Genomic DNA, 12753 nt, shown 5'->3' on the forward strand with positions numbered 1-12753 from the left:
AGCCTTTTAAATTCCAGAATGGTTTCTGCCTACTTGCTTTATATTTTCCATTGACAATCTGCAGGTAGTGCTTGCGGTGCAAGCTGTACCACAAGTCCTATTAATAAACATATTTACAAAATGAATTACTCACAATTAAGGGGTCATCTCTTCCCATTCTGATGACAGTCCTGTTAATAGTGCGTAGCAATTGGATCATTATTTCTTGAATATGCTGGTAAATTGACTCCTGCAAAGCAGATACAATTATTTATGAGATTACAAGGAGGACATTCTACAAAGAATCTTCATAGGAAGATTTAATCTTTACCATATGAGCTTAATACCTGACAATCACTATCACCTCCAATGGTACTTCAAGAGCAAATTGGCTCTTGAAGTAGCTTAATACAGGGGATTGAGTCCTGCCTCAATTTCCATGCTGCAAAAATGATGATGCTCACCAATCCCCTCAAGTATTCCTGGGGATCTCACATTCCCACAGGAGCAACTTTTCAGAGGACATTTTGGATTGCTGTAGGAGAAGGGAATTGTCAAAATGACCCTTCCTTTTTGCACCTGCAGAAATCTAAGAACATAGGAGAAGCCATGTCGGAGCCATATATGGCCATACAGTTCAACATTCTGTGTTACACAGTGGCCAAAACCCAGGTGCCATCAGGAGGTCCAACAACCGGGCTAAAATTCCAGAACCCCTTGGCTAGGTACAGAAAGAAGAATTCAACCAACTAACTCTCTTTGTGCTATTTTGACAACATAAAGGGCGTTTTCGCACTCACCTTCAGCCGGCGCGACCCCCCTCTTCACCGCGCAGGATCTGCGCGGATTTCGCACTAAACACCGTGGAGCAGCCGGAAGAGCCGGAAACTCCCGGTGCTTTTGCGGCGCAAACGGAAACCGCCAAAAAGCAGTTTCCATTTGCGCTGCTTTTGCGCCGGGAGTTTCCGGCTCTTCCGGCTGCTCCGCGGCGTTTAGTGCGAAATCCGCGCAGATCCTGCGCGGTGAAGAGGGGGGTCGCGCCGGCTGAAGGTGAGTGCGAAAATGCCCAAAGACTTTTTGGTGTGGTATTCAAACAATTAACATTACCAAACTTCTGAAATACTACCATCCCGGAAGTGTACCAATTAATAATGCAGGCAGTTACACTAAAGTTTTAGTACCTGCTTGGTATTAATTATGCTACTCATGATGGCCTTCTGAATTTAATAATTCATTAAACTATTTCTATGCAGTTCTGCCAATATGCACATTCAAAGTGGCTAAACAAAACAGCATCAGTAACACCAAAGGGGAAAAAATCTAAAAGATGCCACACAATTGCTAACACAAATCAACTGAAAAGACATCTCTTGGAGCCTAAATCACAACAAATGAAGGCTCCAGGAAAACCTCATGGAGGAGTACATTCAGAAGACATGTTGCCATAGATGGAACAGTCCTCTCCTTGGTGACTACCACCCAAGATGCTGAGTGGAATCAGAGGATGGCTTCAGAAGGATACATCCAAATAATGAGCAGGTTTATGTGGGACTAAGAGTAAGGCCCATTGTGAAAAAAAATACAACTGGCTCTAGAAGGAAGCTGGGCAAGTGCCCCCCTTGCTGTCTTCCCACCCAAGTGAAGGCATTCACTCCTCCCCCTCAAGGGGAGCTGATCTCTGCCATCTGGAGAACAGTTGTAATTCTGAGTGATTTCTAGTCCTCACCTGGAGATTGGCAACAGTGGTTCCCCAGGAGGAAACCATATTATACCTGTCTGAGGTCCCATCCCTCCTCAAACCCCACCCCTTCCCCCCACCCATCAAATCTCCAGGAATTTCCTAACCTGGAGTTGACAACCCTGCAGTCTCTACATAGGTAAAGGACAGTCTTTCTTCACAGTGGGGGGAAGCAGCTTGTATCATTCTTTGCATTCCTCCCCCCCCCCCTTTGATCTGAACAACAACCCTGTGAGGCTTCCCTATCTCCTTCTTAGGCAACCGTCCTGGGGCAAGGCTGAAGGAAAGCAGGAGAGAGGGAGTGATAGGAAAGAGGCAGGCAAGATAATAAAGGTGGGACATCCATGCCCTCTGAGGAAATGCTCCCAGTGGTGCCAGGCTCCCTGGCTATTTCAGCTGCCTTCAGAGGCTGTGTGTGCTGGGAGGCTGTCTGTGTGGGCTATTGATAGGGCGGCAGCAGTCTGTTGCTGGCAGCAGCCACGATGTCTTTCATGAGGCCACAGTAGAATGGCAGTCTGAAGCCAGTTGACAGAGGAGACAGAAAGACACATCAGAGATATGTCTCTTTCTGAGATAAGACTGTCTTGGTGGTTTGTTCAGCATTCTTAGGCCTGCAGTAGGTGGGGGCAGGGAAGTCAGCCAATGGGAGGCCAGAGACGGTGACAGACGATTCATTAGCCAATAGTTGGCATGCCACATCCAACCAATGAGGGAGCTGGGATTTGCCACCATGCCATGGGTTTTATTACTAAAAGAAGACTAAGAGGCTGCAGTACTGTATATTATAAAAATCACAACTGTTTTTTATGTGGAAGTATATTTTAGTATTATGTAATGAACCATTGATTTTCTGCTTCAGCTAAAAGCCTTTCCTACAGAATTACCAAAAAAGTTGGCCAACTTTTCATTTTCCCCAGATGCATCACTAGTCTGAAAGCTTTCTCTATTAATTTCCTCATCTGTATTCTAGTATTATCTTGTGCTTCAGTTGGCTTAACATGTGTATGGAACATATTGATTTTAATGTTATACTACTCCCCCCCCCTCTTTAAGGGCACCACATAATTTAAAAAACACACATTTTTTTCATCATTAGTTGTTAAAGGATGGCTTACAGGATGATCATACGATCCTGCTAGACTGCTACATCAGCAATGTACCAGTGTAACTTAATCACAAAATCACACACTCCTTGTAAAAAAAATGCCACAGTATAGCATTGACAGACCGTAGAATCTATGGGTGAGATCAGAAGGGCATTTTGGCCCTCCACAGCTGTAGTGTCTTGGGCTTAACTTAAGCACCGCGCGGCCATGCAGCAGAGGCGACCAGGGGAAGTCCCTTGGCCGCCCTGCGCAGCGCGGGAAAAGACTCCGCCAATCAAGATCAGTGGCGGGAAGTTTGACTGGCCAGGATTGGACTGGCCAGCTAGACGGCTGTTCCGGGTTGAATGTATAAAAAGGGGGTCCCGGCCCGCGTTGCCCTGTTCTGTGACGTACCATCCAACAAAGCATCTTGCCTTCAGCACGTCTCGTCTCTGAGTACATTACAACAGCCAACCCCCAACTCCAGATTTAATGGATGTGATCACATGTGTACATCTCTCCTCTGTGGCCCACTCGCACTTACCTTGCGCTGCAATGCCTCCAGAACACTTTAAACAGACGCCCGGAACTTCCCAGTGGCAAAGATGATGAGGCACTTCCGTGGCATGTTTCCAGCCACGTGATTGGCCAGGCACTCCGTAGAAGTGCAAGAGCAATGTGATTGCTCCCCTCTGTATGTGTGCAGCCTGCCGTAACGTCACAGGGCTGCGGCTGTGTTGCCAGCACCATCTGATCGCTGCAGTGCGTCTCAAACAGGATTGTCTTTTCAAAAGCCAAGAGACTGCTGCAGCAAATTCCCAGTCTGATCTCACCCCATGCCAAGCCCATCAATGCCCACCTTTTACCTCAAAAAGCACTCCCTCCCCAGGTATCCCCAACCCCCACAGATCCTCAGGCCTTGCGCAGCCAGATGTGAAGAGATCGCAAACCAGAAAACATTGATCAATAGTGTAATCAAGAGTCCAGCAGACTGAAAAAAAAAACATACTGATTCCCGAATCCCCTGGCTATAATTAGCTATCATTGTTTGCAGCAGTGGTCAGAAGTGCCATTCACCAGCTTTGGCTGCTGAGCCAGTTGCAGTGTCTTCTGGGCAAAAAAAAGACCTTGCATCTGTGATACATGCATTGATATAATCTAGTTTGCTGCTGCAATGTACTGTATTTTGTACTGCCCTTGAAGTGCGTTCGGAAGGGACAGCTGATAGAGAATGCTGTTTCCAGAATGTTAACTAGAGAGGTCACTGGAACCACAACACTCCAGTTTTGCTCCACCTACACTGGCTCTCTATTAGCTCCTGGGCCCAATTCAAAGTATCAAGCTTTAAAGCCTTATATGGCTTGGATCAAACATACCTTAAGGACCACCTACTTCTACATGAACTACCCAACTACTGAGGTCAGCTTCAGGACCCTTCTTTGGGTGCCCTCATAATCTGAAGTTAGATAGAAGGCAACTCAAGAACTGGCCTTCTCAATCATGGCACTGAAATCACAAAATTTCTTCCCCAGGGAGATCCATCTATCATCCTCCATCATTGTCTTCCATCAGCTGGTGAAAACTTATTTTTTTCATCTGTCATTCCCACACTCACCCTTCTTTCTGTGTATGCGCTTTAACTATGCATGTGTTTTGCTTAATTGTTGTTTTACATTTTTACTATGTAATTTAACAGTGTGTTTTAATCAAAGATTTCAGGTTTTCACGGCTGGTAACATCATTAGGGTTTGTAGACTCTTTCGGGCTCAAGTGCCGTGTCCTATTGGAGAAAGTTTTTCTTCCAGACGTTTCGTTCTCAGCTGCGGAGAACATCCTCAGTGGCATTGCAGCCGGAGCAGGCGCTCTGACCTTCTTGGCTGCTGTGCATTGAGTGTGTTTTAATGTTTTTGATTTTTCTCTGCCTTGAGACCCTAAATTGGATAAAAGGCAGCATAGAAATGTTTCCAGCAGCAGTCTACACCAGGCCACTCATGAACACATGAAGCTGCCTTCTACTGTGTCAGATCATCGGCTTATCCAAGGCAGTATTTTCTATTCTGACAAGCAAGCAGCTCTCCAGGGTCTCAAGCGGACATCTTTCGCATCATTACTATCGCATCCTTTTTTATTATCATTTTTCCTGTCTCATCATTTTAACTGGATTATGGGGTCCAAGATGGGACCTTCTGCAAGCAAAACAGATACTCTCCACTGAGCCATACCCCTCTGCTTCTCACAATGTAAACTTTTGTGATAACCTCATCATATACTTGATCAGACAGAATAGCTCATCTCTTGTTCATTCATACGTTTCCAGACCAGACAGAAGGCAACAATGTTCTTCCCCCCCCCCCCCCCAAAGTAATGCAAACCCACAAGGGGTGGAAGTGGTTTGCAGATACCCAACAAGGGACCTTAGGCCTCCTTCTAGAAGCTTGGAAACATCTTTAAAAAAGCTTTTCAACATCTTCATCCCTCAATTGAGCTGTTTCCCATCCCTGAATCTTCTTCTGCCACTGACAACAGATGACAGTATCCCTTCTTTAGGACAGCAGTGACCTAACATCATCTGTCCTACTTTTCTTCTATAAACTTTCTCTCCATATCCCATCCCTGCTTCTGCTCCAGGTGCACCTATGCTCAGCTTTGACTGTATATACCTTGCATTGGGTACCAGCCCTATTTTGGGGTACTGCAGGCTTACTATTTGCCTAGCTGGCTCATGGAAGTGTTCTCAGGATTCATTTTGGAAAAAGCACCTTCAGCATTTATGCTGACATTACCTTCTTAGGCCATGCTTAGGATATCTATTTCTACTGTATTTTATTTTATTTGTTTATAACCTGCCTTTCTCAAGTAAAGTAGACCACACAATCATAAAACAATGTAAATCAATTGTATGAGACATTCAATAAATAATGTAACGGGACCATGGGTCTATCCCAAGTTATAATAGGCATAATACATGAGACAAGGTGTATACTGAATTTACTATTTTGTATCAAAAAGGCATCCAAGTTGGCTCAAGTCAGAGAAATACTAAGTGGCAGGTTCAGTCAGTGTCTCTACAAGATAAGATCTTTTTATTAATAGGTGATAAATCACCTCAATAATTGTAGGTGCTGACTCTGCGGTGGCAAAGAAGGTTTTTTTTTTTCTCTTTGCCACTGTTACTGTCCCTTCATAGAGACTGCAAACAGAATTTATAACATGTTCCATTTCACTCAGCTTGAGAGGCTTGGGCCATGCTGGACACTCCAGGTTTCTTGGGCCTCAGCTGTGTAGGGAAGGGGACTGTACTCACTTGAGGCCTGCTGTTCCTGTTCCTACTCCTGTTTCTCCTCACCTTCTGGCCCTCTGTTTTTGCTGGTTCTGAGAGAGCAGCAGCCTCAACCACCTCTCTCCCTGGCCTGAGGCTGAGAGGGTTTAAATAAGCCCTCACAGCCTTTACATTCTCCATGTTCTATTGCTTGGGCCAGAGACTTCTGCCACTTCCTTCCAGCTGGGACCCACCCCCTTGTCCCCTCCTGGTCAATCACTTCCTTGGCTAGGTCTCACCTCAACTGGGTTGGACTCTCATTGTGCCTCACCCATGCAATCCTGCTGCCCAGCTGGGCTGTGGAAGTGTGACTGAAACAGGCACACCTTCCAGCCAAACCCCCAGTGGTCAGCAAGATTCCTCCGACTGCCATGGAACCAGCTAGTTGGACCCCTTGAGGTGGCTCACTGCAGAGGACGCACCATGGTAAGTGGGGACATTGACCAAGACAGGGCAAGGCACCCTTCCTGCTCCCAGACATTCAAGTGACTTTTCCACTCACTCCAGCACTCCAGCTCTCTTCTTTTTCATTCCTTCTTTCACTTGCAAACCAGGAGGATGACATTCTCATTGACAGGAAAAGAGAAACCAGGGATGCACCCTATCTACAGCCCTTGAAATTCCATATGATAGTAGGATACCAAAAAGGTAACTGTTTAAACTCCTGCAATATGCCAAAGCACACTGGCAGTTAGTTCAAAGCACAAGTAAGGAAGAACTATTTTAGTTGTCCTGATATCTCTGTAGAGGTGCAGAGTTAAACTCACTTGGGCTTTCAACAGCAAATGATCTAATTATGACACCCAGCAGGGAAGTCAACTGAGAGTTGGCAGAGAATTTTAGCAGGCATGGGAACACAAAATAAGCAATAAATATAAAATACGACATCTTGCTAGGTTAGTCCTTGAGAAACTTGATTTTATCCATTTATTTTCGAAAACGTATATTGTGATTTGCTTGTTCCAAATTTGGAATTTACAGATGCACCAAGGACTCAAGTTTCCAGTTGACTGTCTCTAATAACATGGCCAGTGCAGGACTTCACAAATTTATTATTCATGAGATATATTTTTATTTCAAGAGTTAGCAACCCTTCTGAAATTCAATTCTTTCTCAACAGATATACCTTGGACTAACTGTATTTGAGAACAGTAGGAGCAAAAGACTGAAAAACTGAAAACTGGTAGGAAGTCCAATAGTATTATTTAGCATTTGAGCAATGATTAGGAATGGTTCTCCTTCTGCAAATTCTCTCCATATCGTTATGCATTATAGTCATGTTTAGTGTACCCACCAATTGTCTAGTATTCATGTGTAATGATCCATACTATAGGCTGTGTTTATACTTCAGCAATCTCTGCTAATGGTTTCCCATTTTTTTTCATTCTCACCTTGCTTAAAGTGGATACAAATGGTTTAAAGATATATCTGAAAAGAACACAAGTGATTTGTGTTTCCTCTTCTGATTCTTTAGCAGCATTTTTGGGAGGTGGGGGGGTGGGGGAGGGAATTACATAGGGTTATGTACATGCTAAGATGCAGAACACTAAGGGCGTTTTCGCACTGACCTTCTAGTGGCGCGACCACCCTCTTCACACCGGAGGATCTGCCCGGATTTCGCACAAGAAGCGCCGGCGCACCCAAAAGAGCCGGCGACTTTCGTCGCGAAACCCGCTCAAACGTTTTCCTGCTTCTTGGCGGTTTCCGTTTGAGCGGGTTTCGCGATGGAAGTAGCCGGCTCTTTTGGGTGCGCCGGCGCTTCTTCTGCGAAATCCAGGCAGATCCTCCGGTGTGAAGAGGGTGGTCGCGCCACTAGAAGGTCAGTGCGAAAACGCCCTAAGCCTACTAAAAAAATAATTCTAAATACCAGAAACAAAGGGAAAGGTTATAAGAATACAAGAACAGCCCCACTGGATTAGACCATTGGCCAATCTAGTTTAGTGTTGCCAGGTAAGGCTGACAAGTCAGTGGGGAACTTACCAGGAGGCTCCTGGAGAGCCAGTTTGGTGTAGTAGTTAAGTGTGCGGACTCTTATCTGGGAGAACCGGGTTTGATTCCCCACTCCTCCACTTGCAGCTGCTGGAACAGCCTTGGGTCAGCCATAGCTCTGGCAGAGGTTGTCCTTGAAAGCACAGCTGCTGTGAGAGCCCTCTCAGCCCCACCCACCTCACAGGGTGTCTGTTGTGGGGGAGGAAGGTAAAGGAGATTGTGAGCCGCTCTGAGACTCTTCGGAGTGGAGGGTGGGATATAAATCCAATATCTTCATCTACCTCACAGGGTGTCTGTTGTGGAGGGGAAGAAGGTAAAGGAGATTGTGAGCCGCTCTGAGACTCTTTGGAGTGGAGGGTGGGATATAAATCCAATATCATCTTCTCCTTCTTGGAGAGGGGGAGGAAGAAGCACAATTGAACTCTGAAGGGAGTTCTGGCCATCACATTTAAAGGGACCGCACTCCTTTAAAAATGCTTTCCCTACATTGAAAATACTGGAGGATTGGGGCACCTTCTGGGGAGAGAGGAGGCCTGGAGCACAAGTCACCACAAGGTTATGTATCCTGTGGAGGGTGGGTGTAGATGTGTGGGTTAGGATTTTGGCACCCTTGGTGGTAACCTAGTCTGCTCCTGCTCAGTGATGTGTGTGGAAGTCGCTTTGATGGAGGAGGGAAATAAAAAGTCTGATGGGGTCTCAGAATTGCAAGGAAAGCCAGCACAGCAGTTGCGCAGTCTACTATTTATTGTCATTTTGGAAAATCAGCATTCTTAGAAATTAAAAACTGGAACGGTGAGGAAGGAGGACTTTTTTATTTGGTACTATATATAACACAACATCGCATTTTTGAGAATAACATAAATGAATGAAAAAGTAGGTCAGAATTTAAAGTATGGGTTATTATGTTTGGCAGAGCAGCAAGGGAGTTTAGGAAGAGAGACATGAAACGGACATGGCCAGGGAAAATGGAAGGAGGTGGCTAGGAAATGGACCATGGAAGTCATTGGATGTGGGCTAGACCGGTAAGAGTGCAGTATACCATACAGACTTCAGAAATGCTTTAGAAGTGTTCCTTTCAGAAACATCAGTGCATAGGAGATCTTAAAATGCACAAGATAACACTGGGAGGAAATCAACAGAGCAACGCCTGGTAAATGATACTATTTTTAAGAAGCCAAGCTGGAGCAAGACTCCATGCAGAAATGAACAGAGTCTGGGGTATTCCTCAGCTGGCTCTCTCAATTTGAACAATCGTTTGTCTTTGTGTACAAAATGGCTAAACTCAGTATCTGTGAGAAAACAGCATCTGAACAGGCCCCTCACATTCGTACATATACAGTACACCTAATTGAAACCACCTTTTCACATCTCATGAAACTATTGCCTAAGAGAGTTGTCACCCACTAGTGTAAAAGTTTTTGTGCTCTTCTGACTTTATTTATTCAACTGACAGTAGCTGCCATCAAAAATTATTAATCTTATCAAAGATTTCAGGTTTTCACGGCTGGTAACATCATTAGGGTTTGTAGAAACTTTCGGGCTCAAGTGCCGTGTTCTACTGGAGAAGGAAGCCCCACCAAACAATGGGCACATCCACAAACCAATTGCCCTTTCACCACACCCCCTCCAACCTAGAAATAGCAGCTCTCCAGCAGCCCTGGCCCCACTCAATGCACAGCAGCCAAGAAGGTCAGAGCGCCTGTTCTGGCTGCAACGCCACTGAGGATGTTCTCCGCAGCTGAGAACGAAACGTCTGGAAGGAAAACTTTTTCCAGTAGAATACGGCACTTGAGCCCGAAAGTTTCTACAAACCCTAATAATTATTAATCTTAATTTCTCCCTATTGTAGTTGCACACACCTTTCACTAACGTACCACCCATGCATATACAAACACCAAAAATATTGGACACGCACCTTGCAGAGTCTAACTGAAAATAAATATGCAGTATTATATCAGTGTTTCCAGTTTCTTGAAGCTGTTAAACTTGCAGATGATGGCCTTGTACCTAATCTTATTTCCCTATGCATTCTACCCTTCATCCTTTTACTTTGATCAGCGATTACAGTGCCTGATGCCACAGTGGGGTACCTCGCTTTCCAAAAGCAGCATCTGGTTGTTTGGCAGTCTTCCCAATTCCTTTTGGCAGGTTTGGCATTTTCAAAGGGCCTGTCATATACAGCTGCTGGGTTCTGACAGGGTTTTCCTCAGAGGCTGTTCTCTTCCTCTCCCTCTCCTTCACTCCCTTTTCATTGATAAATCTAATGAGCAACTCAGGGCTAAAGGTCTCACAAGAGATCTCTAATTAGATGTTGTAGTCTTCCCCAAAGAACTCCACATAATAGATGCTGACTAATTAGGTTAAAGTTTAGATTTTGTCAAAAAGGGTCCCAGCTTGAAGAACTTTCCGCTCGGCTCTTTTTTAATTGAAATTTGGTCCTTTAAGATTTTAATAAGAGGTCAACAGTGCAGGAATCCTTAGAACTAATTCTGGCTTGGGTTAAAAAAAAAACAAGAAGCATTTCATCTTAATGGAAGGAGGTGTCCAGTTGAAATGCCACAGGGTTTGGTTCTGGGCCCAGTACTTTTCAGTATTTTTATCAATGATCTGGATGAGGGTGTGGAGGGGCTGCTCATTAAATTGCAGATGACACCAAACTGGAAGGAGCAGAGAACACACCAGAAGATACTGATGGAATTCAACGAAGAAGAAGATATTGGATTTATATCCCGCCCTCCACTCTGAAGTGTCTCAGAGCAGCTCACAGTCTTCTTTACCTTCCTCCCCCACAACAGACACCCTGTGAGGTAGATGAAGATATTGGATTTATATCCCGCCCTCCACTCTGAAGAGTCTCAGAGCGGCTCACAATCTCCTTTCCCTTCCTCCCCCACAACAGACACCCTGTGAGGTAGAAGAAGATATTGGATTTATATCCCGCCCTCCACTCTGAAGAGTCTCAGAGCAGCTCACAATCTCCTTTACCTTCCTCCCCCCCACAACAGACACCCTGTGAGGTAGATGAAGATATTGGATTTATATCCCGCCCTCCACTCTGAAGAGTCTCAGAGCGGCTCACAATCTCCTTTCCCTTCCTCCCCCACAACAGACACCCTGTGAGGTAGATGAAGATTTTGGATTTATATCCCACCCTCCACTCCGAAGAGTCTCAGAGCAGCTCACAATCTCCTTTACCTTCCTACCCCACAACTGACACCCTGTGAGGTAGATGAAGATATTGGATTTATATCCCGCCCTCCACTCCGAAGAGTCTCAGAGCGGCTCACAATCTCCTTTCCCTTCCTCCCCCACAACAGACACCCTGTGAGGTGGGTGGGGCTGGAGAGGGCTCTCACAGCAGCTGCCCTTTCAAGGACAACCTCTGCCAGAGCTATGGCTGACCCAAGGCCATGCTAGCAGGTGCAAGTGTTCCAAGTGTTGGCACTGTAAACAAACTAAGGGTTGGTTCGCACATATGTGGTGGGAATGCGATGAGGTTAAGCCCTTCTGGGGGGAAATTATTGAAATTATCAGGAAAGTCTGTAATGTAACATTAACCATCGGCTTTAACCTGATGTTGTTAAGTACAATAGGAAGTCCAGTACTAAATAGATCCACTCAAAACCTTGCCAAGGCAATGATATTAGCGGGGAAGGCGGTCATTGCTATGGGTTGGAAAGATAAAAGTAAATGGTCAATAGATATCTGGCACAATTATTTGTTTGGTTTTATACAGTCTGACATCGTAGCATCAATCAAGATAGTGGGAAGATAAAGCCAAGGAAATCGAGTCCAGATGGAAGCTCTATTTAGATTGGATGTCGGAACAAAGAAGGAAGGACATTCAGTGGAAGCTCAAGACTTTGTGCCCGTGGCTGAGGGGGAAAGATTAAGAGTAGATGGGGAGGGATGGGGGGGTGGAAGGGCTTTTTGTAAATGAAACAAACATACGTTGTAATGCTTAATATTATAAGAGTTAATAAAAATAATAATTTTTTAAAAAGGAGAATGACTGATTTTACCATCTTTGGCAGGTCAAACAGCTCGCGCCCTATCTGGCTCCCCAGGACTTAGCTACAGCGGTTCATGCAACAGTGACTTCCAGGCTGGACTACTGTAACTCGCTCTACGCAGGCTTGCCCCTGAGGCTGATCCAGAAACTCCAGCTGGTGCAAAATGCTGCAGCGCGACTGCTGACTGAACTGCCTTTACAGGCAGGTGGCTGATGCTGTGCAGCTTGCACTGGCTACCAATCGAGTATCGGATCCGCTTCAAGGTTCTAATACTGACATTTAAAGCCTTGTGCGACCTGGGACCGACATACCTGCGGGACTGTCTCTCCCCACATGAGCCCCAGAGAATATTACGATTGGCCTATCAACATCTTCTGACTATCCCTGGCCCAAAGGACATCCAGCCAGGGCCTTTTCGGCCCTGGCCCCTACCTGGTGGAATCAGGCCCTACCAGATTTACTACCATTCCATAGCGCCTGTAAAACTGAGCTGTTCCGCCCTGCTTTTAGCTGAGACAAGCGGACGTCCTTGCCTTACTGATTATACAATCTAACTGGCCTCCCTACACTGATTTACCATCCTGATAGCTGGAGACTGGGCCGATATTTTTGACATTTCTGATATCTAGG

The 12753-nt window shown here is 45.4% G+C and overlaps 1 protein-coding gene across 1 annotated transcript in view; it reads right to left on the minus strand.

The window, feature by feature from the left end:
* DOCK2 (dedicator of cytokinesis 2) overlaps window positions 1-12753 on the minus strand; it is a 536841-nt gene that overhangs the window by 367842 nt on the left and 156246 nt on the right. Inside the window, exon 27 of the mRNA XM_060240619.1 lies at window positions 134-229. Within this exon, the coding sequence (XP_060096602.1) occupies window positions 134-229 (96 nt within the window). The remainder of the gene's footprint in view (window positions 1-133; window positions 230-12753) is intronic.

Source organism: Heteronotia binoei, chromosome 5 (assembly GCF_032191835.1).
Source record: "Heteronotia binoei isolate CCM8104 ecotype False Entrance Well chromosome 5, APGP_CSIRO_Hbin_v1, whole genome shotgun sequence".
Taxonomy (NCBI): Eukaryota; Metazoa; Chordata; class Lepidosauria; order Squamata; family Gekkonidae; genus Heteronotia; species Heteronotia binoei.